The sequence below is a fragment of the Zootoca vivipara genome, chromosome Z1 (genome assembly GCF_965207765.1).
Source record: "Zootoca vivipara chromosome Z1, rZooViv2.hap1.1, whole genome shotgun sequence".
Lineage (NCBI taxonomy): Eukaryota > Metazoa > Chordata > Lepidosauria > Squamata > Lacertidae > Zootoca > Zootoca vivipara.
The window spans coordinates 65,053,937-65,080,471 of record NC_142583.1 but is presented as its reverse complement, the minus strand read 5'-3'; the positions used below and the strand labels follow the sequence as shown (position 1 = coordinate 65,080,471).

Below are 26,535 nucleotides of genomic sequence, written 5' to 3'. Positions count from 1 at the left end.
ATGCCGCGGTGGGCCTGAACACGTGCACATGCACAAACGCTACTTCCGGCACAGAGGAGGTGTGTGCAGCTTCCCATTGGCTGCAGGAGCTTCCTGCAGCCAATGGGAAGCCTCCCAGCATTGTGGAAGGCGGTCCCCGCTCCGTTCCGTGACGGTTTAGCGCGGCACATGGGAGCCTACCGAGTGGGTGGCAGGGGTCCCCGAGTGGGCAGGGGGGGTCCATGGGCCGGTTAAATGACCCCCATGGGCCGCTTGTGGCTTATGGCCCATGGGCATTCGGTTGCCGACCCCTGGCATAAAACTAGACAACTGTATAAAGGGGTGTGGGTGGTTGTATGTATGTGTATAGATCTAGATAGATATCCATTGCTCCACCCATTTATGCCTCTGGCCCAACCATGGGCAAAGTCACACAGGAGGGAATGTGTCACTTGATTCGAAAAAACTCCCCCCCCCCCCCCGCTGCAATGACTGCACCGTGCTGGCTCCCTCTGCAAAGGATATCTGGTTGCAGAGCTGGGGAAGAAATAATAATAATAATTTATTATTTATACCCTGCCCACCTGACTGAGTTTCCCCAGCCACTCTGGGCAGCTCCCAATCGAGTGTTAAAAACAATACAGTGTTAAATATGAAAAACTTCCCTAAACAGGTCTGCCTTCAGATGTCTTTTAAACATAGGACAGCTGCTTATTTCCTTGACATCTGATGGGAGTGCGTTCCACAGGGCGGTCGCCACTACCGAGAAGGCCCTCTGTCTGGTTCGCTGTAACCTCATTTCTCGCAATGAGGGAACCGTCAGAAGGCCCTTGAGGCTGGATTTCAGTGTCCGGGCTGAACAATGGGGGTGGAGACGCTCCTTCAGGTATACAGGACCGAGGCCGTTTAGGGCTTTAAAGGTCACCACCAACACTTTGAATTGTGCTCGGAAGCCAATGCAGATCTCTCAGGGTCGGTGTTATGTGGTCCCAGCGACCACTCCCAGTCACCAGTCTAGCTGCCGCATTCTGGATTAGTTGCAGTTTCTGGGTCACCTTCAAAGGTAGCCCCACGTAGAGCGTATTGCAGTAGTCCAAGCAGGAGATAACTAGATCATGCACCACTCTGGCGAGACAGTCTGCGAGCAGGTAGGGTCTCAGCATCAGGCCAACCTAGGCTATGTTCAAGTCTGAGGTGTTGGCAGTAAGAGCACAGACAAGGAGAGCAATTTTGATTGTGGTTACAGGAACTCTGAAGCACCGCCTAATGCCATAGAAACAAAGCAATAAAGTTATCTCTAGAACATGTGGGCAAAGGGAGTGAGGGACAAAGAACTGGAGAGTGGGGGAACAAACCACAGAGTTTCTGAGACGTCATGGCATACCAGTTGCTGGGATTCACAGGTGGGCAGAGGGTTGTTGCGCTCATGTTCAGCTTGCTAGCTTCCCACAGGCATCTGGTCGGCAGTGTTAGAAACTGAGATATGAAGGCCAGGAGCTAAAGGACACCTTAAACCTAGGTTATGGGGGCAGCAACAGAATGTCTAGGCGTGCTTTTTCTATAACGAGAATGCAAAGCTGAAAATGAATGGACTGCAGCTAAAATATTACGTTCATTTTTCATATGGTCTAGTCCTTCCCCTGCCCACCCCCCTAATATTCTTAAGAGGGTCTCTTCTCCACACTTCAGAGAGTAGCTAGAAGCGGGGAGGCAGAGAAAGGTCCTCCTTTCTTCCCACTCTGCAGCTTTCATCTGAAATATTAGGCGCAGTACTGTGCCCAGAGCTCAGAAACTGCTCAGAAATTCCCTGTTGCAAAATGCGCCTTAGAACAGTGGGAGTTTCGAACACTGCTGGTCAGCCGCTGTGAGAACTAGATGGGACATTGGCCAGATCCAACAGGCTCACCTTATATTTTTACCTGTTATTTGCAGGTCATCTGTCTTCTGTAGGAGAGTGGCTTCCTTTGGATGCTGCGGCTTTTGCTGCAAGCCTTTGTCCGAAGCAGGAATCCTGATGTTGTGTAGAAGTATTTTCTTTTGTGTGTCCTGAGCTACAGCTGTCTTTGCCCATGCCTCAGTTCTGTGGGAGTGCAGAAGGAGCGCGGAATGTTATATTCAGTGTTAGAAACTCGGGTATATAAGCTAGGCTCCAAATGGCACCTTGAATCTAGGTTGCGGTCGCCACAACGGAATGCCTGTTCACCAGGGGGTTGGACTAAATAATCCTCTGGGTCCCTTCTAACACTGCAATTTTATGATTCTATGGTCTCAACTACAATGCTTGGCTGTAACTTGTTCTTACAACAGTTCACTTTTCCCAGTGCAGAAAGGAGAAACACACAGAGCGGAAATGGAAATGGTATTAATGATGGACTAAGGCAGAAGCTTTTCATAGAATCATAGAGTTGGAAGAGACCACAAGGGCCATCCAGTCCTTTTAAACTGCAGTCACCAACCTGGTGCCCAGAAATCTCCACATAGTCCGAAATGGACCTATGCCAGTAGCAAAATGCACCTGGCGCCTGGCTAATTTCAAACACTGGTTATATTGTGCGCACAATTCTGTTTTTCTTGAGAATCTATTTTCATGTACTTAATTGAGAAAGTTCCTAGTCCCTAATGTCTGTTGATAGAGGCTTGAAAGTGCATGTATTGGCAATGCATGCCTTAGCAGCCAGAAGGGTGGCTGAGGAACATCTCCACGGAGCTCCTTAAACCCCCCCCCCCAGCATGATCAGCAAAACCAGCATAAAGTATATTTAAAAATGCAGTTACATTATGAGTTGGGCTCATTTGCATTATCAGCACTTCTTGATTCAGGCTTTGGATTGCCTGGCCACAGAATCTTTAGTTATTAAAAGTGCAGAGGGCCCTCAACCTTCCCTGCCACATTGTGAGCGTTTGGACATAGCGTTGCTTTTCCTCTGCCCGCCTCTTTTTATAGTCCTTTCGCTTCGCTCCCCTTTGCTTGCCTCCGGCTTCTCCCAGCCACCAGCTGCTCCTTTGCTCTCCCCCCTTCTTTTCCCAGTTTCCCACCCCACCCCTTTCGTGCTTCTCCTTAGCTCAGTATTCACATTCCACAGTGATGCAAAAGGCCACAGACACAGGCGTTGCAGTCCTCCGCACCATGCCCTCATGCTATGAGGCCCTGTCAGAAATTTGGCTGTGGGTCTTCTGCACAACTGCCCAGCATGAAGTATGGAATCTGGAGCAGAGTTTGGCCTCCTGAGAATCTCAGTTTATGTGACAGCAAAGGTCAAATTCCTAAAACTGCATATCAAAGCCATCTTGGGGCTGACATCTGAAGGGAACCTTGTCCACTAACCCTCTTCACTTTCCCCTACTTTTTACATGTTCACAGCCCTATTCATAGAATCATAGAATCATAGAGTTGGAAGAGACCACAAGGGTCATCCAGTCCAACCCCCTGCCAAGCAGGAAACACAATCTTCCTTGTTAGCTGTCGGCCCGCATGAGTGTCTTTGGTGCGGGAGGGCACTCTTTCATGTACTACGACTATTATTAATTCTTACTTACTAAATTAGTGTTCTGCCCTTCAACATGATGGTTGCCACGGTGGTCCCTTGCAGTATTTTAAAAGGCACACCACAAAACCAACAATATAACACGCCATACAAGAACTGTCAACCAACAATATGATAACATAAATGAAAACAAAACATCAAACTACCAAAGATACCAGGATTCAAACAATCCAGCAATTAACAAGCCCAGACCTCTGACCCTGGAACTGAAGAATATATCTTGCTTTGGCTTACGAGGGGCCAATGGCTGGAGGTTTGTCGTTCATACAATTTTGAGAGTTGTCAACCACAGTGTTATCCTACTTGACCCAAAATGTTTTTTTGCACTTAATGCCTTAGGCACAAAACTGCAGCTCAAAGCCTTCTCCCCGGAATGCATTTGGTTGTCTTAACTGCCTCTCATTACACTCTAGCAAAATAATAATATTTTTTTGCAATCCCAGAAACACAAGTTTTCTGTTTTTAATCACTAAATCTCTCTTTTTAAGATTGAGATTTGCTGTAGGCTGTCGTTCTCCTTGTATAAAACCTCCTCTCCCCTTTAAAACCAAGGAACAGGACATGGGGAACAGCTGTGGGGGGAATTAGCAGGTTTTTAATTTAGCTCCCAGCGTACAAACGGGATGTCCTGATAGCCGGGCACTCAATCACAGCAGCTCCCAGCTCATTACAAACTGTTTTGACAAAGAAGGTTCATCTTCAGTTGAACAGCCAGCTGTGGGCAGTATCTCTGTAAAAGCACAGAATTCAGGACCCAGTCAGCACGTAAGCAGGTTCCCTTGCCCCAAGTTGATCTGCTATAAAAGGCTATTCAAAGGTCGGGGGGGACATTGCCACATAATTTAGAGACCCCCTTGGCTGTGGATGAATAAGGGTTCACCCAGACTTCTTTTGTGCCACATTTCTAGGGACAGATCCATATTTCAAAGCTCTGTGTCTTGAACACTTTTTTTGTTTTAGTTTTCCCTGCAAAACACCATAGAATCATATTTTTTAATCACATTATCTTGTATTTTTATGCTGCAAACCTCCCTGAGATCTTTGGATGAAGGACTGTGTGCTACTACAACTAACAGATCAATGGAGGACAGCACCTTTGGGGGATGAAGTCAAACTGTTGGCAGGTTGCAGCACCTACTGTGGCTGTAGGGGCCCCAAGGGTCATTTAGTCCAACCCCTTGAAATGCAGGGAGAGACATGTTATGTTGCAGCTGGGGCAGGTTAAGGTGTACGGTTGTGAGATGCACCACGGCGTTTCTTCCCTTTCTGCTCCTCCCAGCGGTCATTCCTCCTCTGGTCACTGCTATTGGCACACAACGCGGTTGTCTTGTCTCCAGACAGTCAATAAATAATAAAACAAACCAACAAATAAAAATAATAATCAGACCCAATGACAGTCTGCAGAAAACCCGAATTGCCATTTGTTCCTATTCAGCCGGGTTTTCCTGGGGAAAGCAGTGGGGCAAAAGGAAAGCCTTCAGACACAGCACTTTGAAGCGTGGACCTAGAAAGCAAAGGGCAAAAATGGTAAGGCTTGTATTCACAGTGTACCTTTGAAGTATATTATTTCCTTCAAAGAATCCTGGGCACTGTAGTTTATCCATCAGAGAGTTATGATTCCCAGTAAGCTTTAGCAAACTACAGTGCCCAGAATTCTTTGAAGGGGAAAATGTGCTTCGAATGTGCTTTATAAAGTTATTTATAGTGTGAGTGCAGACCAAGTGTGCAGGCTGGGTCACATTTTTCAGACATACCGGTAGTACCGGTAATACCTATCTGCCCTGCGTAGGGTGCCAGCCAGCAGCCTACTATGTGAAACTTGAGAAAACTCTTGCCAACTCTTCCCACCATCTTGACCTGTGCTTGCCATGATTACACAAGATGGCAGACAGGGGGTGGTTGAAGAACGTGGAAAGAAACCTAATCCTCTTCCTCTCCTGTTGATATCTTGGCTTTTGGTTTTGGTGTGTTTGAGGGGAAGACTGGTCTCATACCTGCACTGGAAGTCACCTTGACGAAAACCCTCTAATGGCAGTTGCACCCGGGTTTGAAATGTGATTCTTCTGTTTTCAGCTACAAGCCCATTGTGGAATACATAGATGCCCAGTTTGAAGCCTACCTGCAGGAGGAGCTGAAGATAAAACGCTCCCTCTTTAATTACCACGACACCAGGATTCACGCTTGCTTATATTTCATCGCACCTACCGGCCACTCGCTGAAATCTCTTGATCTGGTCACCATGAAGAAGCTCGATAGTAAGGTACTCCACTTCTCACCTTGATGAGACCTTGGCTTGCTAGTTGTACAATTATAATAGTGAAGCAGATTTCTGTTGTGGAAAATTGTGGAGCGAAATAAAAATGCCATGCTAATTCACTTAATGGTAAGAAGCTTTGAGAGTGAGAGGTGGAGGGGCAGGATTCTGAAACTGTGGCTGGTGCCACTTAATATGTTGTTTCGCCCTCAATGTGCTTCCTTGCTCCCCCCCCCTCAAAAAAAATTGTGCCTTAAGATTTACTTCTTAAAACCTACAGTTAATCAACTGAAATGCTCCTTTAAAAAGTATTTTTTAAAATGATTCCAGATTCTGCCCCCCAGCCCCCCAGAATAGACATTTGCCTAAAATAAGGCCTTTAATTTTGGCACAAGTTTTTGTTCTGTTTTTTGCTTTTCTTCCAAATAAGGATTAGCAACACCCACAGGAAGGGAGTTTATGTAATATAAGAGGATTGTCGAGCACTGTCTGTAGTTGATTTCTGGGTCAATATTAACATCATCTCTACCAGGGTTGTTGTTTTTTTTATATAAAAAAATAAATCCTCTGGTTTTATGGAAGGAAATTGCATCTAAGCAGTCCTTAACCTTGTTGCTTATGTGTGGTTCCTTCTTTTTCCTTACAAATGACTGACCTCATAAAGCAAGAGAGAAACCCAGTTTGTGGCCCTGGGAGCATATTGTGAATCACTTACATAGCACTAGGGAAAGTCCTCAAGATGCTTTACCTTTTGCACAACCTTGTGTATTTATATAGAAGAAAGTCTCATAGGACCCAGTAGGACTTTCTGCTAAGTAAGTAGGTGTTGCAACTGCAGCCCTGATCTGTTCTGTTTCCCAGCAACCCTGTGACTATTGTTCCCACTTTATGCATAGGAAACTAATCTGAAAAACAAGTGATATTTCCTAAGACTGTTTAGTGGTCTTGCTTGACTGTTATGGTAAACTGTGGATTGTTGTTATGCAAATGAGCCTGTGCAAGCCTTGGACTTTCCCCTCCCTTCTTCCAGCATCATTCTCTTCCATTTTTGGTTGTTCTCATTTTAGCATCATGTCTGAACACAGAAGAAACTGTGGTTTGCCTTAACTGTGGCTTACTGAAGTGTGCCAACTTCAAACTTAGCTTTACCGAAGTAGGATTGTTTCAACAAACCATTGTTATGATAATGACAATGGTAATGATCATTACGATGCAATGATAGAGCTAATAAAAAATGAGTGAAATGCAAGCTTCTGATCTCCTCCTTGCAGTTGTGTCTGTGGACGGGGACCACATGATCTCGAGATGTGCATAGGTTTATTCACTTAAATTCTCTCAGAACCAGACCACTGAGCCTCTGGCAGATTTAAAACAGCTTTCCATATGCAGCTGAACTATCTTCTTTCCAGCTCACATTCAGAATATTCATGTGTGCACAGATAGCAGCACCCAAGAAGCTCAAAGGCTCTTAGAATTCAAATTCACGATTGCGCTATCTCCTTTTGTTTGAAATGCGTTACTACAGTCTGGGTGACATACAGCATTTCCTGTTTACCACCTCTGTAGAAAGCAGAGAGGAAACAGCTACTTGTGTGTGACTTCTATTTATGGCCAACTCCTTTGCTCTGAAATGCAAATTGGTGGATCTTACCTGTTTCACTGCCGGTGTAGCCAATTAAGAAAAATAAAAGAAGGAAATTAGAAGATGGGCTACACAAAGGTTTGTAATTCACATTCAAGAGTATTTGATAAGGTCTTCATTCACCACAACTTTATAACCTGAATTCCATCACCTGGAAAGCTTGGCTTGGCTTTGCATTGAACAAAATAGACGGTACACATGACATGAAAGAAGCGTAGTTAGATCTGCCTGCCTGGCATTTTTATGGGTGATAGCTGTGTGAAGAGAATAGCTTGGGGCAGGTTTAAATGCTATAGCCACCATCGAGGGCAGTGGCAATTGGCCTTGTGGAATGGCAGGTGTTAGGTGCCCTAAATTAGGCCTGGCATGAGTCCCATTTCTTCCCACAATGCCAGTTTCCTGAAAGCCACTCCCACCTACCCCACACCTGATGCCAGGTACCAGGCATGGCTCCAATAGAACAACTGGGAGCTTAAAGCGAGCTCCAGCTAGTTCCTTTGCAAGCAGGGCTCCCTGATGGTGCAGATCAGCTGATTGGTGCTGACAGTAAGCCCCACTGGAATCGCTTGCACTGAGGAGCTCCCCATATAGGGGACTCCCTTGTGCAGCTGAGGGGGCTTGCTGTCAGTGAGCCCTGCTCCGTTCATTTCCAGGGATGGAATCTAAACGGCCCCTGCAAGTGGGCTTCCAGAGGGCTTGCTGCCTGACGTCAGGGGATCGACAGGTATCTGCCAAACCTGATCTTCTGCAGGGTGTGGGGAATTAAGGATTTGGCCTGCCAGTTCCACACCCCTGCCATAATTGGCAGGAAGCAGCTGCAGTTCTTCCTTGTCAAATAATCAGAGCTCAGCGTTCAAGTGCCAAGTGGCCTTTCTCTGCCGGGAGCTTCTCTGTTCCAACTTAGCAGAGCTGGACTTGCTTTCATATCCAATGGGAGATATTCCAGCACATAATAAGGGTTAATATTATCCAGGCAAGAAAAAAGAAAAGGGAGAACTGTGTATGAGTTTGGTTTCGTACAAAAGGGGCATCATTTTGATTTGCTGCTCAGAAGCGTCCAAAATGTATTGGGGCAGCCAATGCTGTGGGGGGCTTTCTGTGTGCGCTTTGTCTCCTCCTCCTTTTGGATCAAGCGACTTTTTTCAAGCTGTCACAGAAAGTTCCGTTTTTGGATGTTTGCAGAAGATATCAACCTGCCCTTGATAGCAAGCTGCTTATTCAATACAATACAGTCATACCTTGGTTCTTGAACGCCTTGGTACTCGGATGTTTTGGCTCTCGAACGCCGAAAACCCAGAAGTAAGTGTCCCAGTTTTCAAACGTTTTTTGGAAGCTGAACATCTGACACAGCTTCCAATTGAGTGCAGGAAGCTCTTGCAGCCAATTTGAAGCCGTGCCTTGGTTATCGAACAGTTTCAGGAGTCAAACGGACTCCCAGAACGGATTAAGTTTGAGAACCAAGGTACGACTGTACTGTGATTCGTAATGCTATCCTGTTCTCAGAGCAAAGTGACAAAGGTTATAACTTGGTTACTGACACTGTCTCATCTTATTTCCCTTTCCCTTAAAGTACTGCACAATCTTGCAATAACCTTGCGTATGGTTTTTGCATTGTAGTTTTTAACACCCTGTTCCAATGACTTGGATTGTGATTGTCCCTGGGGAATACAATCTTTTTCCAAGGTGGATTTCTGTTTGCTGGTGTAGCAAAGTGGTTGAGCGAATGAGCTTCACGCCAGGAATTTCACCCAATGTATGCCTTGCCACTGCTATGAACTTACTGGGGCAGGGGACTTTAGCAACTCATGTAGTTCTCAACCTCTCCCCCCCACCCTCCCCAATGCAGTTTGGGAATAATACTGACTTTCTCTTTTACTATGTTGTTCGTTTACTTGTTTCACAGATTTATAAATCACTTCACAGCCAGAGGCTACCAAAGCAGCATACTGTACAATAAGATAAAATGGGATAGAATACAAAAAAGATACTCTACCCAAAAGAAAAAAGAAAATGCAAAGATGTAGACTCCTAAAAACTATTTCTAAAAGAAAATTTCAGTTAATATTCCACAAATAGCTGGGTCACACTTTAGGGATAGTCTTCTTTAAACAAGAACACCTTCAATTTCCACCTAAGTATAAATATCAAGTCTTGCTTTCAGCTGGTAACTCATTCCAGAGGGCTGGAAATGCAACAGTAAAAACCTGGTTTTTAATACAAAGTAAGCAAGTCTCTATAGGGATGCAGGTGGCGCTGTGGGTTAAACAACAGAGCCTAGGGCTTGCTGATCAGAAGGTCGGTGGTTCGAATCCCCGTGATGGGGTGAGCTCCCGTTGTTCAGTCCGAGCTCCTGCCAACCTATCAGTTCAAAAGCACGTCAAAGTGCAAGTAGATAAATAGGTACCACTCTGGCGGGAAGGTAAACGGCACTTCTGTGCGCTGCTCTGCTCTGCCAGAAGCGGCTTAGTCATGCTGGCCACATGACCCAGAAGCTGTCTACAGACAAACAGTGGCTCCCTCAGCCAGTAAAGCAAGATGAGCGCTGCAACCCCAGAGTCGTTTGCAACTGGACTTAACAGTCAGGGGTCCCTTTACCTTTAAGCAAGTCTCTGGGGTATGTAGTACTCTCAGCACTGCCTCATCCGATGAGCACAATTGCTGGATATATGGGAATAGCTTTACAAGGTTACACATGCAAAGTTCTTTGCACACTCTTAAATATTAGGGGTGTAGTATCATTCCACTTGTAACTTACAATGCCTGCCCAACCAGGTGCATGGGATGTCATGTCTAATATTGCATGGAATTCATGAAGAGTATCTCGTCAGAGGGGAGAGGGGGTGGGAGATTTTTCACACCCCTTCCATGCCCCTTTCTTCTCCTCCTGCTTGCCATTGAAGAGTCCTCACATCGCATCACCAGCCACTGCTGCAGTATGACTGATAGCTTTCTGTTTGCATTGCAGGTGAACATCATCCCCATAATCGCCAAAGCTGACACCATTGCGAAAAACGAGTTGCATAAGTTCAAAAGCAAAATCATGAGCGAGTTGGTCAGCAACGGAGTCCAGATCTATCAGTTCCCGACGGACGAAGAGACAGTGGCCGAGATTAATGCCACAATGAGTGTAAGCTTTGTTTTCCTTGCGTCCTCCATCCCTGCTCTTGAAAGACATGATAATATAGGAAGTTGCCCTATAGTAGAGTCAGGCCACTGGCCCATCTAACTAAGTACAGTCTACACTGACTGGCAACATTTCTCCAGGGTTTCACATCAAGGTCTCTCTCAGACCCACCTGGAGATGCTGAGGATTGAACCTAGAACTTTCATCCAGGCCGTATCGTGTCACTCTTTGGCTTTCTAAGCCAACTACACCTTGGATGCAGCCTAGGGCTTATCCACACTTAACCTTTCCTCCACTCTTTCCAGGCATAGCCCACATTTTAAAGCTCCATGTCCAAGCCCCATCCCACCCACCCACCCCCCTTTTTTTTTGCTCCGGAGCTTTCTCCGCAAAAACTGCTCCTTAAAGCTCAATAGGTGCAAACATCACCCAGTTGGCATTTGTTCCAATTCAGCTTTAAAGAGTGGTTTCCACTACGAAAGCTCAGAGCCAATAAAAACACCCAAAACCGCTTAGGCATGAGGCATTAAAGCGCTGGTCTCTACCTGGAAAGAGCAGAGCAAAAGGATAATAATAATAATAATAATAATAATAACAACAACAACAACAATACAGTGGTATCTCAGTTCTCGAATGTAATCCATTCTGGAAGACCGTTCACGTTCCAAAACATTTGAAAACCGAGGCACAAAGGGCTGTCTGCAAACTCAGTTGAGAAAATTGAAAAAAATGCAGTGGAAGATGTTCAACTTCCAAGGCGCATTTGAAAATGGAAGCATTTACTTCTGGGTTTTTACGTTTGGGTTCCGAAACGTTCATCAGCAGAGATGTTTGAGAACTGAGGTATAACTGTAATATTATTATTAATAATAATAATTTATTTGCACCCTGCCTATCTAGAAAAACAGGAATTGTTGGTTTGACTGCATTTTAAATATCCCACACCAGATGTTTCTGAGATACCCACAAGCAGGACCTGAGTGTAAGATTAGTGGCTCTTGGCAACGGGCACCCAGAGGCCCTCTGCCTCTGACAATGGAGGTGGAGCAGAACATTGTGGCTAGTAGCTACGGAGAGCCTTCTCCTCCATGAGTTAGACTCCTCATTTTGTCACTGCAATGAAAGTAAATGGGGAACACTTCTTTTCCTGGCTCTTCAGCTATACCAATGGTGAGAGAGAGAGAGAGACAGAAGAGCTCAAATGTGTGAGGAGAAGTAGGTGGGGCTGGAGGCTGCCCGAGGGCAGTTGTGCTTGGCCATAGCCACAGTGCAGAGTAGAAGCTGCCCCGGTGTGGGTGCTTGTGGAAAGGGGACAGGGAGCAGGGAGGAGAAGCAGTTATTTCAGCCACAGAAATGTCCAAACAGCAGCTGTCCTGCACAGCCTGTAAGCGAGAGCCTCTCTCCACCCATCTGCCCAGCTCTTGGCTCTTCTCCCTCCCCGGGCTGGGCATGGCCCCTGGCCTCCCCCCAAAATGCAAGCCAGCCCTTCAGAATTGCACACAGCGTAATGAAAACACCACCTGGACGAGTCCCGAGAGACCGAAAACAGACCCAGCTTCCTCTTGGCTTTGGCTCTCGTTTCTAAACACACAGTATCCTGGACGGGGAAGAATCCCAAGTGCATCTTTTATGGCGAAGCAGGCTGGGTTAGGCGTCTTTTTTCGGCACAAGCTCAGCTGCTGTTTACTGGCAGATTCCAAGAGCTCCAGTGTGGTTTTGAGGTTTTTGGTTTGGAGCTTAGGAAATGCAGGAGGAAATGAACTGCACCGTTCTGGCCAGGCCAGGGGGCCGCGTGTCTTGTCTGTCTTAATGCATTGCATGGTTAGAAGCTCAGCGAAGAGTTGACCATATGCAAAAGTGCTCAGTAGGTAGTGGTCATAGGCCAAATGCGTTGCGCTTTCTACCCTTCTGACTCCAGAGACAGAAGTGGGTAGGGTGGGTGGATGAGCAGTAACACTGGGACATGATAGAAGGCCATGCAATGTGGCATGACTCATTGGAAAGGCTGTGTTCCCATGTTCTCTTCTCCAAAGGGGTCCTCCAGCAAAACAAACTGCTGAGCAGGGACATGCAAACCTCAGCTTTGCATATCTGAAAGAATGATTTCAGTTCAGACATCCCCTGCCCCCCAACCATGTTTTCTCCAGCCACATGAGGGGACACACTCCTGTTTTCTGTGGTCTACCTTCCTCTCAAGGCAGAGATACAATTCAGCTGTGGCTTGTCCAGTCAGTACTGTACATTGATTCATTCATGAAGTGCTTCCTATGAAATATCTCGGAAGAGAGTTAACAATAAAAACATCGGTAAAACAGTTTCGTCTGAAAAAACAACAACCAGTTAAGGCGATGTCACTTATGAACAGTTTGAAAACCAATATGAATGCATTGTGCCAAACCACACAATGCTATTAAGGGGAGGTCTTGTTTATAGGCTTCCCATAGGCATCTAGTTGGCTACTGCGAGAACAGGATGCTAGGCTGGAAGAACTCTTCTTATGTTCTTAGTCTGTTTTACCATTGAGAAGGAGAAGAACCACCTTGGTTGGTAGGAATGTAAGTGTATCCATGCTTCTCCCATTACCACTCAGTCAGGGGTGGTACCAAGGAGTGTGGTGGAGTCTCCTTCTTTGGAGGTCTTTAAGCAGAGGCTTGACAGGCATATGTCAAAAATGCTTTGATGGTGTTTCCTGCTTGGCAGGGGGTTGGACTGGATGGCCCTTGTGGTGTCTTCCAACTCTACGATTCTATAATTCTAGGGGTGCCCAAACTTTTTTCAAAGAGGTCCAGATTTGATGAAGTGAACATGCGTGAGGGCCGACCTTTGGGATTTCACTCCAAAGTTGTTGAGGTTTTTTTTTAGGAGTGGGCTTTTTTTTGGATTAGACACCAATACATAAACTGCCACTGGGGCTGGATAAAACTGGCCGTGGGGTCGGATTAGGCCCCCCAAACGGACTTTGGACATGCCTGCACTAAGTGATCTTGTTGCATCGTGAACCAGGCTTCAAATACTTGTTATAAAATTGTGCCATTAGTGGTGAGAATCCCAGTGATTATTAATACCACGCCAAACTTTTAATGGGGCATAGGGAGAAGGTACACTTTCCTGAAATATTCTCCCAGACATCTTTGTATCACAGCACACTTTTAAAATTCTTTTTGTCGTAGCTTCTTCTACTGTAATCCTATCTGTTGAGAACCATTCTTCAATCACTGCTACTTTCGCTGCTTTATAATATCCTCACTTGCTGCTGCATTGCCTCCAATAACTATTGCTGACCCTTTTGAAACAAGCATCTATGCCTTCTCCTTCCACAGGCTGCCTTGGCTGGCTGGCTAGTTTAGGCGTCTTGGACTAGAGCCAGGCTTCCTGCCTCCCCCCCCCCTTTTAAGTCCCCTTTTCCTTCCTCCTTTAGTGAAAGCTAATAAAATGGGGTGGGTAGAATCTCGACTTCCTTCCATTCACCCAGCTCCCCACTCCCTAGGAAGTGTCAGCGCTGGCTTGTGCTATGGACCATCAGTATGTAAACTGCACAAGTGCATCTGAACAGAACGAGGAGGAAGCAGACAGTGAGTGCCTGAGTCACAATGCTCTCCCGTGACCACTCCTTTCCCAGGTCAATTTATGATTCCGTCAGCCCATTTATTGCTGTCATGCCTTGCAACCCCCCCCCCAAAAAAAAGACATAGCTGCCAAGTTATCCCTTTTTTAAAGGGATTTTCCCTTATGCTGAATAGGCTTCCTCGTGAGAAAAGGGAAAACTTGGCAGCTATGCCCAAAGAAGGAAAGCACACCCAGCAACTGTGTGTTTTGGGAGGTACTGTGCATTCTCAGGCACCATCCATTTTTTTAAAAAAAAGGCAATAAAATATATTATTTGCAAATACGATGAAAAGAAAGAAAGGGGGAAATACAGTGGTGCCTCGCTAGACAAATTTAATTCATTCCACGGGTCAATTCTTATAACGAAAAATTTGTCTAGCAAATCCCATAGGAATGCATTGAATTTATTTTATTTTATTTTTACCCATAGGAACGCATTAATTGAATTTCAATGCATTCCTATGGGAAACCGCGATTCGCTAGATGAATTTTTCGTAAAACGAATTCATCTAGTGAGGCAACCTCCGCTCGAAAAATCCTTTCGTTAAGTGAAAAATTCGTCTTACAGGGCGTTCGTCTAGCGAGGCACCACTGTAATGCCAGCTGATACTGACAATAAAAACATTCCATCAATCCTAATGTGAAGGTATAAGAATTCAGGCCCCTTTCAGATGTTGTTTCTGCTGCTTTTTTTGTGGGGGGGTGGAGGCAGGTATGAGATATGATTGACCCCTCTGCCTTACTCACGCTGCTTGCATGTGACTCTCATCCAAAGTCAGATCCACCTGCTCTTTGGCAATATTTATCATACGTGCATCGGGTTTCAGGAGTGATTTATGGGTTGGACTGCATGAGCTGATGTGAAGTTCAGGCGAGGTTCGTAACTCAGTGGTAGGGCATCAGCTCTGCATGAAATAGGCCCCAGGTTCAATCCCCTGTCCTCCCGTTCTGAAACCTTGGAGAGCTGCTGCCAGTCAGTGTGGTCAGCACTGAGTTAGATGGACCCAAGGGGTGCACTGTTCTTAGGAAGACTGCGTATGTGGCTGGAATTCTGCAGGACCACAGAAGAAAGTGGTCTCAAGATTTAACGTCCTGAGAGTCCCTGCTTCGGATTTTAAAAAGCAAGCAGAGATGTACATGAAAGTGTTGCCCATACAGTGGTACCTCGGGTTACGAACTGAATTTGTTCCGGAGGTCCGTTCTTAACCCAAAACCGTTCTTAACCTGAGGTGCGCTTTCGCTAATGGGGCCTCCTGCTGCCCTTGCGCCAGCCGCCAACGCGCGATTTCCATTCTCATCCTGGGGCAAAGGTACCCAAGGGTAACTACTTCCGGATTAGCGGAGTTTGTAACCTGAAGCGTTTGTAACCCGAGGTACCACTATACAGCCAACTAACCTCAGAAGTGAGATGAGAGGCTGAATAAGATTCCCAGTGATTAGGGACATGCTTTCAGTACTCTACCTAGTTGCTTACTGCTCCCCATGTCAAGCATGTGGGATACTGATGAGTACTGAATCATATGTTTCCTAGCACAATTCAAGGTGTTGGTGCTGACCTTTAAAGTCCTAAACAGCCTCAGCCCAGTATACCTGAAGGAGCATCTCCACCCCCATCGTTCTGCCCGGACACTGAGGTCCAGCTCCGAGGGCCTTCTGGCGGTTCCCTCATTGTGAGAAGTGAGGTTACATGGAACCAGGCAGAGGGCCTTCTCAGTGGTGGCGCCTGTGGAACGCCCTCCCATCAGATGTCAAGGAAATAAACAACTATCTGACTTTTAGAAGACATCTGAATGCAACCCTGTTTAGGGAAGTTTTTAATGTTTCATGTTTTATCGTGTTTTTAGTATTCTATTGTGAGCCACCCAGAGTGGCTGGGGAAACCCAGCCAGATGGGTGGGATACAAAAAAAATATATATTTATATTTATATTTATATTTATATTTATATTTATATTTATATTTATATTTATATTTATATTTATATTTATATTTATATTATTATTATTATTATGTATCCAAATACTGCCCAGTGCAAATGCTAAGGTTGTGTTATTCCTAGGGAAGGAAGCTGTTTCGTTGGGTGTGCATGTGTTAAGACTGTTTATTAAGATTTTCTATATCAAATGAAAGCCAGCAAAGAAACAGTAAAAACATGGGAGCATATACCCTTATATATTTGGTCTCAACAAACCTAAGAGCAAAACAAGCAGACAACAGAAAGTCTCCCACCAATATTCAATTCTAAACACACAAACAAAAGGGAACCAGAGAATCAGGCCACCAAAGAAGAAGAAGAAACCAACTCACTCAGCCTATAATACCACTCAGATATCAGGAGACTGTTTTGATCTGCTGCTTTGCTATCCTTGATTCCCACCAACCCCCTTCTTTGAAACGTTAGGCTGTGTTCCAGAAACACTTGGACAACTTCTAAATCGGTGAAAGCCAGCACAGTTGTCTATTGAAGTGTTTTCTTCCCACTGCTTTTACTTCGCTTTTTTTTCCATTTAAGGAAAATATGTCTGGCAAAGCAACTGAAGGCTCCCATGGTCTTCCTCTGCCTCTTGCCTTGCAGGTCCACCTCCCGTTTGCTGTGGTTGGCAGCACCGAAGAAGTGAAAATTGGCAATAAGATGTCCAAGGCCAGGCAATACCCATGGGGAGTCGTGCAAGGTATGTCGGCTGCAGAGGAGAGCATATTAAGATGCTAGCTGGGACCCCAAAAGCTGTGTCAGATCCAGGAACCTTCCCTTTCACTTGCAAACTCCCTTTCCCAGAAGCACCTTTTACCGGCTGTGCCTGCTATGTTCCTGGACTGGGAGAGTTTTAACCACAGTATTTTAGACACCGGTAACTTCAGGATTTAGATTACTGCAGTGCACTTTCTGTGGAGCTGCCCTTGTGCTTGGCCTGGAGATTGCAGTTTCTGGATCTGCTGTTTGCACGAGGAGTTCTTGCACTGGGTATCTGGCTAGAGTTTCTGACTTGAAGGCCCGAGTTCAAATCCATACTCATGCATTGGCCTGGGTAAAGTTGTGCACTGTGCTATTTACAGGTGCACTATACAGTACTACACATTACCAGACGCTAAAATGTTTGCAACCTTAACACCATGGGATAGGAACCCAGAGGGGGCCCATTGCTGAAGCATGGAGGCCGAGTCTCCTTTCTCTGTAAACTGGAACAATCAACTGGCAAAAGGGAGCATTCACTGGGGGCACAGAGTGATAGTTTAGAAACTGCCTTCTAGTTGGGACACATGGGAGACTCCAATACAGTACTATAAAAGTGAAGACCAGAAATGACAGCTGGGAACAACTGCTGTTTGGAAAGCTATGGCTTGTTTAATATATATGCTCTGTTTCTTGTGTCTCTTGCAAAGAAATATAAGCTGGTGCCTTTCAGAGCAGCTGTAGCCTGATTCATGAAAAAGTCAACTCATTCATGAACTAACTGAAGCAAGTCATTAGCTCTCCAACTCCGCTTCCCATCTGTAAAGAATGCTGGCCTACTTCACAGGGTTGTTGTAGCTATTGCTGAAGTATTGCATGTGAAGTGCCTTAAGCTCATAGGAAAATCCTTTGGAGTGATGGAACTGGTCTAATGACTAGTATCTTCCCTGGGGGGAAATCAGGGCTTTTGTGTGTAGAAAAGGAATTGGGGAGAGTGAAGATGGGAGAACCTTGATAAGTTTTAACCTTGCTAAAGGGAGCCCTTTTATTTTGTAGTTGAAAATGAAAACCACTGTGACTTTGTGAAGCTGCGTGAAATGCTCATAAGAGTGAACATGGAGGACTTGAGGGAACAGACTCACAGCCGACATTACGAACTCTATCGCCGCTGCAAGCTGGAAGAGATGGGGTTCAAAGACACAGACCCTGACAGCAAACCATTCAGGTAAGGAAGCTGCAAAACCCAACCGGCTTGGAAAGCTGAGTATATTTCTGGAGCAGTTGCCCAAGGCATTCTGCTGTAAGAATTTCAGATGTGATGAGCATAGTGGCACAGCTCGTTTCGAGCATTGCCATGTTCCCAAGCTTGCCTTTAGGCAAGCCAATTACCCTCTGCAATTTTGGGATAATGTATTGACCTACCTTCCAGGGCTGTTGTGAGGATTACAACAAACACACAAAGCACTTTGAATGCTTAAAAGCTCGATGGTGATGATGATGATGAGTTCATATTTGCTTTTCAGGCAAGAATGGCTCCCATAGCAGCTCTTAATTAAATCCACACCAAGGTTCAATATAATTATGGATTTGTAGGGGAAAGAGAGAGAGAGAGTTCGGAGACTGTCTTTCCTTGGCAGTTAGTCATAACAGTTCGGGTTCCAGGTTATTCCTTTCATAGGAAAGGGGACAGTGGTGGGTAATGCCAATTGTGGCAGAAGGCAAGGAGACCAGAGTAAATGGTGTAAATGGTAGGCAGTTCCCCCACCCCACCCCACCTGGACTGGTTGTAGGTAAGGAGGCAGGTAGATGGAGGCTAACTGTGGACAGGCCGAAGTTGGGGAGGTAATGCCCCATTTCCCCCTAATAGAAGGGGATGGACTCATCGGCTGGTTGAATAGTACTTATGTTGACCCACAGAACCAGCCCTTCCACTGTTCTGCTATGCAGACCAAAGACATTATCCTATGGCTGGCGTTATAGCTATTAAATAATGATTAACAACTTCCTGATAACGGTTCCCAGCCTCTTGTCGCTTCTGAGATGAGGCCACACCATAATCCTCCCCATATGCTTTCAAATTTTATCTCCTTGGCTGTAAAGGGAAAGACAGCTGAGATGTGCAAGATGGTGGACTCTGTACCAAAGGTCAAATTCTGCGCTTGCTTGGCAATCCCCATAGATGCAAGGAATGCATAAAGCCCTGGATATATTTTATTAGTGATATGTGTGCATGTCAGCATTGCAAAGAAGTCTACGGAACTTACCAGGTGGCTAGTTTCCCTGTAAACACATTCTTTGGTAATCCAGCCGTGGCCTAAAAGAGAGAGAAGACTCCTTTAATTGACAAAAACTTTGCTTTCCTTTATAGATAATCCTTAATCTTTGCTGGGCAACAGGATGAGTGGCTATTTGAGCCAGTATCTCTTTTGTCAATGTATAAAATAGTTCAGATCTATAAAGCAGCCCTGGTTTATCTCTGAGCAACAACAAGTGTTCTGTTCAATTACGCAAGCATAGGAGCAAAGCGTTGGGTCTCATCTACCCCAGTTCACTGGTTGTTGTTTTTCCCCTGAACATGATGGTTTCTTGGTCTAATCTGCCAAAGGCAGGCTTGGCTCCCTCTGCCAGAGTTGTGCGCTAGCGACTGGCAGATGATGTCGGGTTTTCGTTCCCCCACCTACCCTCTCCTGTTTTCCTCCCTGTCCATGTGGCTAAGCAGGTTCTCCTCACAGCCTGCCAAGCTTTTGCCTGGTCTGGATCCAGACTCTGCTTCCAGCTTATCTGCTACTGCGTCTTAAATCAGTTTCATATACAGTGGAACCTCGGTTTATGAACACCTCGGTTTATGAATTTTCAGTTTACGAACGCCGCGGACCCATCTGGAATGGATTAATTCACTTTCCATTACTTTCAATGGGAAAGTTCGCTTCAGTTTATGAACGCTTCAGTTTAAGTACTCCGCGGACCGTCTGGAACAGATTAATCCACTTTCCATTACTTTCAATGGGAAAGTTCGCTTCATTTTAGGAACGCTTCAGTTGATGAATAGACTTCCAGAACCAAATGTGTTCATAAACTGAGGTACCACTGTAGAAATAGTATATGAACATTGATATGTTATTTAATTGGGGGAAGAAGCATCCACACTGTTTCCTGGGAATGGTAATTGGATTCATTTGCTGGCACAGAGAGCTAGAGATGGGTATGTAGCTATAATTGTGTGTACAGCGGTACCTTGGTTTTCAAACGTTTCTGTTGACGAACATTTCGGTTTTCGAACTCTGTAAACCCGGAAGTAAATGCTTCCGTTTCCTAACGCGCCTCGGAAGTCGAACGGCTTCTGCTGAGTGTATATGTTATTTTTCTCAATTTTCTCTATTAAATTTGCATACCGCCCTTTCGGTTTTCGAACGTTTCGGAACTCGAACGGTCTTCCGAAACGGATTACCGTATGTCCGGAAACCAAGGTACCACTTTATATGTGTGTGCTGTGAGAACAGGATGCTGAAGTAGATGGACAACTGACCTGACCTATCAAGCTCTTCTTAGGTTCTTAAGACTCACTGTCAGCATCAGGGCTAAGAAGGGGTTTTAAGCCGGGTCTTCCTGTTGCAAAATCCAACACTATAGCTCAGCAGTCTCCAACATGTTGCCCGCAGATCCATTGATAACTCCAAAGCCTTCTTAAGTGTGTTTACCTTTGTATCCCTTGAAAATACATAGGCATGAAGGAGAAGGTTGGATGAATGATACTCTTCCTCTCTTCCTCTTTCTGTTCTATTTGCATTTCATGTCTCAGATTAGTTCTTCTGGATCTGACACTTGCCCAGATCCCTTATAAAAGTGAAGCACGCTTTATTTCTTTCGTTCTCTTCTGGGGCGGGGGGGCTGATCTGGTCTGGGAGGAGGAGAAGAGAGACAAGAACAGAGAAGTTATCACCTACACCACTCCGCCAAAAATCCAAATGTGCCCACAGACCTAAAAGTCTTGGCAAGACCTGTAGATGCTGTCTTGTTAATGGCAGCAATTGCCAAATGCAGTGGTTTTCAACCAGTGTACCGTGGCACCCTGGGGTGCTTCAAATGATGGTCAGGGTGCCCCTGTGGGGCAGTGTGAGGAGGCACCTCACTTTGGGGCAAGGGGGGCAGCTCAGAGACTGGGGTGACAGCAGCAGCTGCCAAGAAGTCTCCCAAAGAGAGGGGAGAGGAGACTGAGGGAATCCTCCACAAGAGAGGGTGTTTTTAAAAGGATGAGAGGTTGCCAGCTCTGCAGGCAAGGGGTGACATAACTGGGCTCCCGAGCCCCACAGGGGTGCTGCAGAAAGAATGTAGTTGGTCAAGGGAGCCATGGACTCAAAAAGGTTGAAAACCTCTGGCCAAATTGATCCAAAATGGCTTCTGCTTGATGGCTAGGGGTAGGACAGAGCCAAAAGTAGCAATTTTATTTATTTTCAAGTTCAGATAGCAAAGAGGAAGTGGAGAAAGAGAGGAGACAGAGGACCACAGATAAGGGTTCTTTCTTCTTGTCTCATAGCGCAAGTCGGCGAATAGATGTGTTTCTCTCCAATGAAGTGCAGGCACTTTTAATCTTTTCAAACCAGCCTGGACTCTTCAGCAAGCCAGCCTTGCTTCCTGACAGGGAGCAGAAAGGATTCCAGGAACTCTTGAAACCAAGCTGGATAAAGAAGTGGTGACAAACCATTTACTTCACAAAGGACCCAGCACATAAGGGGCAAGAGGAACTACGGTAGATACTTCCCCGTTATCAGGCAAACTTCATCAAGCCCCTTGGCAAGTGAGGCTTTGGTATAGTTCTAAGAAAGGGGGAAGCTGAGGCAGGGTCTGTGCGCAGCACAGCATGAGTGTCGCGTTTTGCTCTGCTGAGGGTGAAGCAAAAGAAGGGAAGAAGAGTTTTGTACCACACAGAAGAAGCAGTGGTAATGGTGCCTTCTCCAGGCGCTTCATCCAAGGAAGGTGCAGAGAGTGGACTTTTCAGTAGTGGCCCCCACTGTTTGTGGAATGCTTTCCCCAGAGAACAATGCCTGGCACCAACAATGTTGGTTTTTAGGCACTAAGCCAAGATATTTTTTATTTCACCCAGGCTTTTAGGACTGTAGTAGTAGTAGTAGTAGTAGTAATAATAATAATAATAATAATAATAATAATAATAATAATAATAATAATAATGTTGTAGAAGTTACTCAGGCCTTCTTTGCTTTTCATCCAGTTTTGTGCTTCTTTTCAAAAACACTTTTCAACTGAAGAAGACTTGCTGTTTCCACGCCACAAAAATCAGACGTCTTCTAAAAGTCACATAGTTGGTTATCTTGGAGATTCCTAATTTTAAAATTGAGTTTTAACATTGTATTTAATCTGCATTTTAATTGAATTGTTTCTTTTATGCTTGCTTTGATATTCTTGTTGTTAGCCGCCCTGAGCCCGGTCTTGACTGGGAAGGGCGGGGTATAAATAAAATTATTATTATTATTATTATTATTATTATTATTATTATTATTATTATTATCTCGGACATCTGATGGGAGGGCGCCACTGCCGAGAAGACCCTCTGCCTGGTTTTGTGTGTGTTCCAAGTTCAGTCGCCTATTGCATCTCCCAGATCTCTGATAACGGGCCTGGGAAGACATACACACACACATTAGATGGACTTATGGGAGGGTTTGGTGTAAAGGCAACCTCCCATGCCCATACCAACTTTTATCCTTTCAATAACCCTGCAAGGTATATCATAGGCTCATGTCGTGCAACCGTAGCTGATTTACCAGGAGCTGCTAATTTTGTTGTTGTTCTTCTTCCACTGATGTTACTCATCCTTGATGCTAATGAGGTTTGGCTTTATTTTCTATCTGCCCACGACCATGACTACCACGTCCTCTCTATCTTTACGGGGTGCTTCCATAACAAGTCTGCAAGAGACCTACGAAGCCAAGAGGAATGAGTTCCTGGGTGAGCTCCAGAAAAAGGAGGAAGAAATGAGGCAAATGTTCGTCATGCGGGTAAAGGAAAAAGAAGCCGAGTTGAAAGAAGCAGAAAAGGATGTAAGTGGACTCGTCCCCTCACTCTTAATACATTATCCCCACCCCCAATTCTGAATGATTCAGCTTGGAATCGTCAAGTGGGTCCGTATGGGAGCACTTGTGTGAAGCAGAAAACACAAGCCAGAGTTATTTTTGGCTTGATCATGTATAGGGACCCTCCAGACTGGTGTTTTTTGTGTGTGGGTGCATTCATGATTGTCGCAGTAATAGCACATTTGTGGTGGATTTATGCTGGACGGTCTGCACATCCTGCCACTATATTCGTTGTTCCGCAGTGCTTCCCAAGAGTTACCACGTTACTGGATTCTCATGCTGCGTAGTGCAGCAAAAACAGGACAAAAAAAATAAAGCCCCAAATAAAACGCAGAACATAAAAAGAAAAACCAGGACATTTGTGGTATTAAAAAAATTACAGGGCTTTTGCAGGAAGCTATGGGGCAAGCACTGACTGGGAGCAAAGCAGTATGTCCCCCATGAAAGCGTTGAAGGCATGAACCCTATTGAAAGTGAGATCACAAAGAACCACCTCCAGTGTTTTTGTGAATGCACGATAATAATAAAAAGATTTCTGGAGGGGCCCATAGTCAGTCCTGACCAGAGTCACCTAGGTCACTTGCGGGGCTAGAGAGGGAGATAGAAAAGGGCTGTTCCCAGTCTGGATTATAACGTTCATCAGGTAGAAGGCACCGCTACCACTCGACCACAGCCAAACTCCTGGTGTTTATGTCAGAGTGGATCAATCCACAGTCTTCAAACTGCTTCCCAATCAAGGGGGCTGACGTTTCACACGCTCTGCTCCTGTCCCTGCTTGAAGAGGGTGCTAAGACCTAGCTCAGTTGGTAGAGCAGGAGACCCTTAATCTTAGGGACCCACATTGGGTGAAAGATTCCTGCAGGGTTGGACTAGATGGCCCTGGTGGCCTCTTCCAAGTCTACAATTCTATGATGCTGTGATCTCTGGCCACAGGCCATGAGTCTGCTTGTTCAAGCCCCTTTCATCCTTTCAGCCTGTGCAGCAGGTTTGGACTAATACAATTTCCCCCCTGCACTTAACGGTTCTCTCTCTCTCTCTCTCTCTCTCTCTCTCTCTCTCTCTCTCTGCCTCTCTCTGTGTCCATGACCTCCCCCTTTCTTTCTGGTTGGGCAGCTTCACGAGAAGTTTGACCACCTAAAGCGGACTCACCAGGAAGAGAAGAAGAAAGTGGACGACAAGAAGAAGGAGCTCGAGGAGGAGCTGGGCAACTTCCAGAAGAAGAAAGCGGCAGCCCAGCTGCTACAGTCACAAGGGCAACAGGCTGGCTCTCAACAAACCAAGAAAGACAAGGACAAGAAAAAGTAAGCCATTGTCTCAGGTCGAGCTCTGTGGGCTTCTGTTCCAGTGTGCTGTCTTCCGTTGCATGTCTGTATCCGCTTCTTCCCATTATCAGACTGGAAACTGGGCTTCCCTCCCTCTCCTCCACCCCCACTTTTTTTAAAAAAAAACAACCCAGACTGATTTTTTTAATATAAAAGAAAATACAGGTTTGTTTGCTTTTTCCTTAAAAGAGGAGCGGGGAGGGAATATGAACGGCTTTATTTTTTTATGCAGAGGGTACCTAAATAATATTTTGTAAAAGCTTGACTAGCTTGTTCAAAGAAGCAAGAGAGCAGTTGGAGAGCAGAGACCGAAAGCAAGCCCACCCAGCAATTGGCCGAACTGACTTTGCAATAAGTCTTGGATTTTCTGTTGTCGAAGCAAAACACATAGCCGTCTGTCTCTCACTGTCTTTCCCAGTGATGCTTCAAAAGGTCTGTGTGCTTAATTCATTGTGTAAAAACCTAAGCCTTGCCATGATGGGCCAATGCAGAGGTGTCGGTTCTCCTGAGTGTTAGCTGTGTGGTTAAGTGATTGTGTTGGGCCGCAGGATCATGCCGCTGGGTTCCCTCGCCTCACCTTCAGGTATTGCGGGCAGGAGGGAGGGTGTGATCCTGTGGCCCCAACCCCCTTAACTGCATGCAACGACTTGGCTCATACGGTGTTCATAACCAGCCAGAGGTATATTCAGCTCGGAGTCACTTAGTGCCAAAAGCGACTATTTGGAAAAAGTGGCTGTTAGAGCATGCAAGTAACTCTAGTTACAGTATAAACTTACATATCTGGTGCCAGTTCTTCACCTCTGCTAACCAAACAAATTAAGAGTGCTGGGTATGCTATGATTGCAGTACAATGCTTCTTATTGTAAAAGTAATAAAATAAAATAAAATCAGCAGTCTGGCATCACTGGAGCAAGTCAGACCCACATATTTGCAGTCAGAGCTTTAGCCGCTGCTTGGCTGCGGAAGTGAAGAAAAGTTCTGCAGGCACGTAAGCGTACTTAACTGCACCAGCAATGGGAGTGCCGTGCATGGATGGGGCTCTGGAGCTATGCGCGTAAGTCTCCCAAGTGCTTCTTGAAGGAGCAGTAGCACATGCAAAGGCAGTATGCTTCCTCTTAATAAATACCTTTCAGGGGAAATTTCGAAGCATTGTTGCAGTGTCTCTTGAGAAAGAGAGAAGCATACTAGGCATGAACCTTAACAGGTGTCTGGTCTACAGCAGGGCCGATAAGCTCTTTCTCTTCCCCCATCATGCATGCATGGCACCCTAAGAAGACACAGCTGGGGTACAAGTGGCCCCTGGGATCTGCAGGTTTGGGTGGTGTTTGCCACTTACGTAACTTCCCTGGTTGCATTTTTATAACATCGGAGTGCTCCTGCAGGTCACTTACAAGGTCTCAAGGTACTGAAAAGGGCGAAGTGCAACAGATGGAGCTATTTACTGGCTTCAGGGTTATGTACTTGCAATGTAGGTATACAGATTTGCCTTTTTCGCGTTGACCTTTTTTTTAAAAAGGTGTTGCGACCATTGAAGAGAGTTACAGGAGCAATCTCGCACCACGAGAATGTAACCAGGGATGTGCACCCCCAAAGGTCTCTCCTTATCTTCTTTGCAAGTTTAGAGCCACCATGGCCAGTTCTGTCTTCCAGGCTGATGCTGCAAGTCCCATCTGGGCGAAGGGCAATCGGCACAGGGACCTGATCCCTTCCCCGCACACGTCTATTTGTGAGTGACCGGCGCACTGCTTCAGAGTGCCGGTCACCCACAAAAACTTTGGTGTGGAAACTCCTTTTAGTTACACTTCTGCCAGCAGAAGTTGACCCACCAAAGAGCATCTTCCTACCCATTCCTTCTTTCTCTCTTACTTGTCCTGAATACTGGCCAAGCTTAGTTTCTGCAGTAGCTAAAACAACAGACACCTTAAAGACACAATCCTTCTTTGCAAGAGGGATCTGCAACACAATGTTGCTCTTTGCAGTCAGCGCTGCTCTTCAAAACACTAGTTCCTCCATCCTTCCTTCCACCCAACATTCTGTGGCTATTGACCACACTTTGCCCTCACTGAACTGCTTTTAAATTTCCCTCCCTTAGGATCTTTTTGGAAGGTTTATTTTTAACTTGTGCAAAATTTGGGGTCTGTCCCTCAGTCTTGCTCATGATCTACTCCCGCTTCTTTTGTGCGTGGATAGATGCCATTTTGGCTAGACAATCAACAACAGTCACATGACATCAGTATCATGTAACACAGGGGCCAAACTAATTTCCATACACGGTGTTGCCAAATGACATGGGTTGCAAAGGAT

The 26,535-nt window shown here is 45.6% G+C and overlaps 1 protein-coding gene across 16 annotated transcripts in view; it reads left to right on the top strand.

The window, feature by feature from the left end:
• SEPTIN11 (septin 11) overlaps window positions 1-26,535 on the top strand; it is a 162,475-nt gene that overhangs the window by 46,718 nt on the left and 89,222 nt on the right. For 8 of the 16 annotated variants that reach the window (XM_088660637.1, XM_088660636.1, XM_088660640.1 and 5 more), the window contains exons 4-9: window positions 5,598-5,784; window positions 10,386-10,547; window positions 16,662-16,821; window positions 17,877-18,045; window positions 22,744-22,876; window positions 24,023-24,210. In XM_088660637.1, coding sequence (XP_088516763.1) covers window positions 5,598-5,784; window positions 10,386-10,547; window positions 16,662-16,821; window positions 17,877-18,045; window positions 22,744-22,876; window positions 24,023-24,210 — 999 coding nt within the window. Of the gene's footprint in view, window positions 1-5,597; window positions 5,785-10,385; window positions 10,548-16,661; window positions 16,822-17,876; window positions 18,046-22,743; window positions 22,877-24,022; window positions 24,400-26,535 lie in introns of those variants that run through there. The other 8 variants (XM_088660639.1, XM_088660641.1, XM_088660635.1 and 5 more) reach the window with 2 other exon arrangements.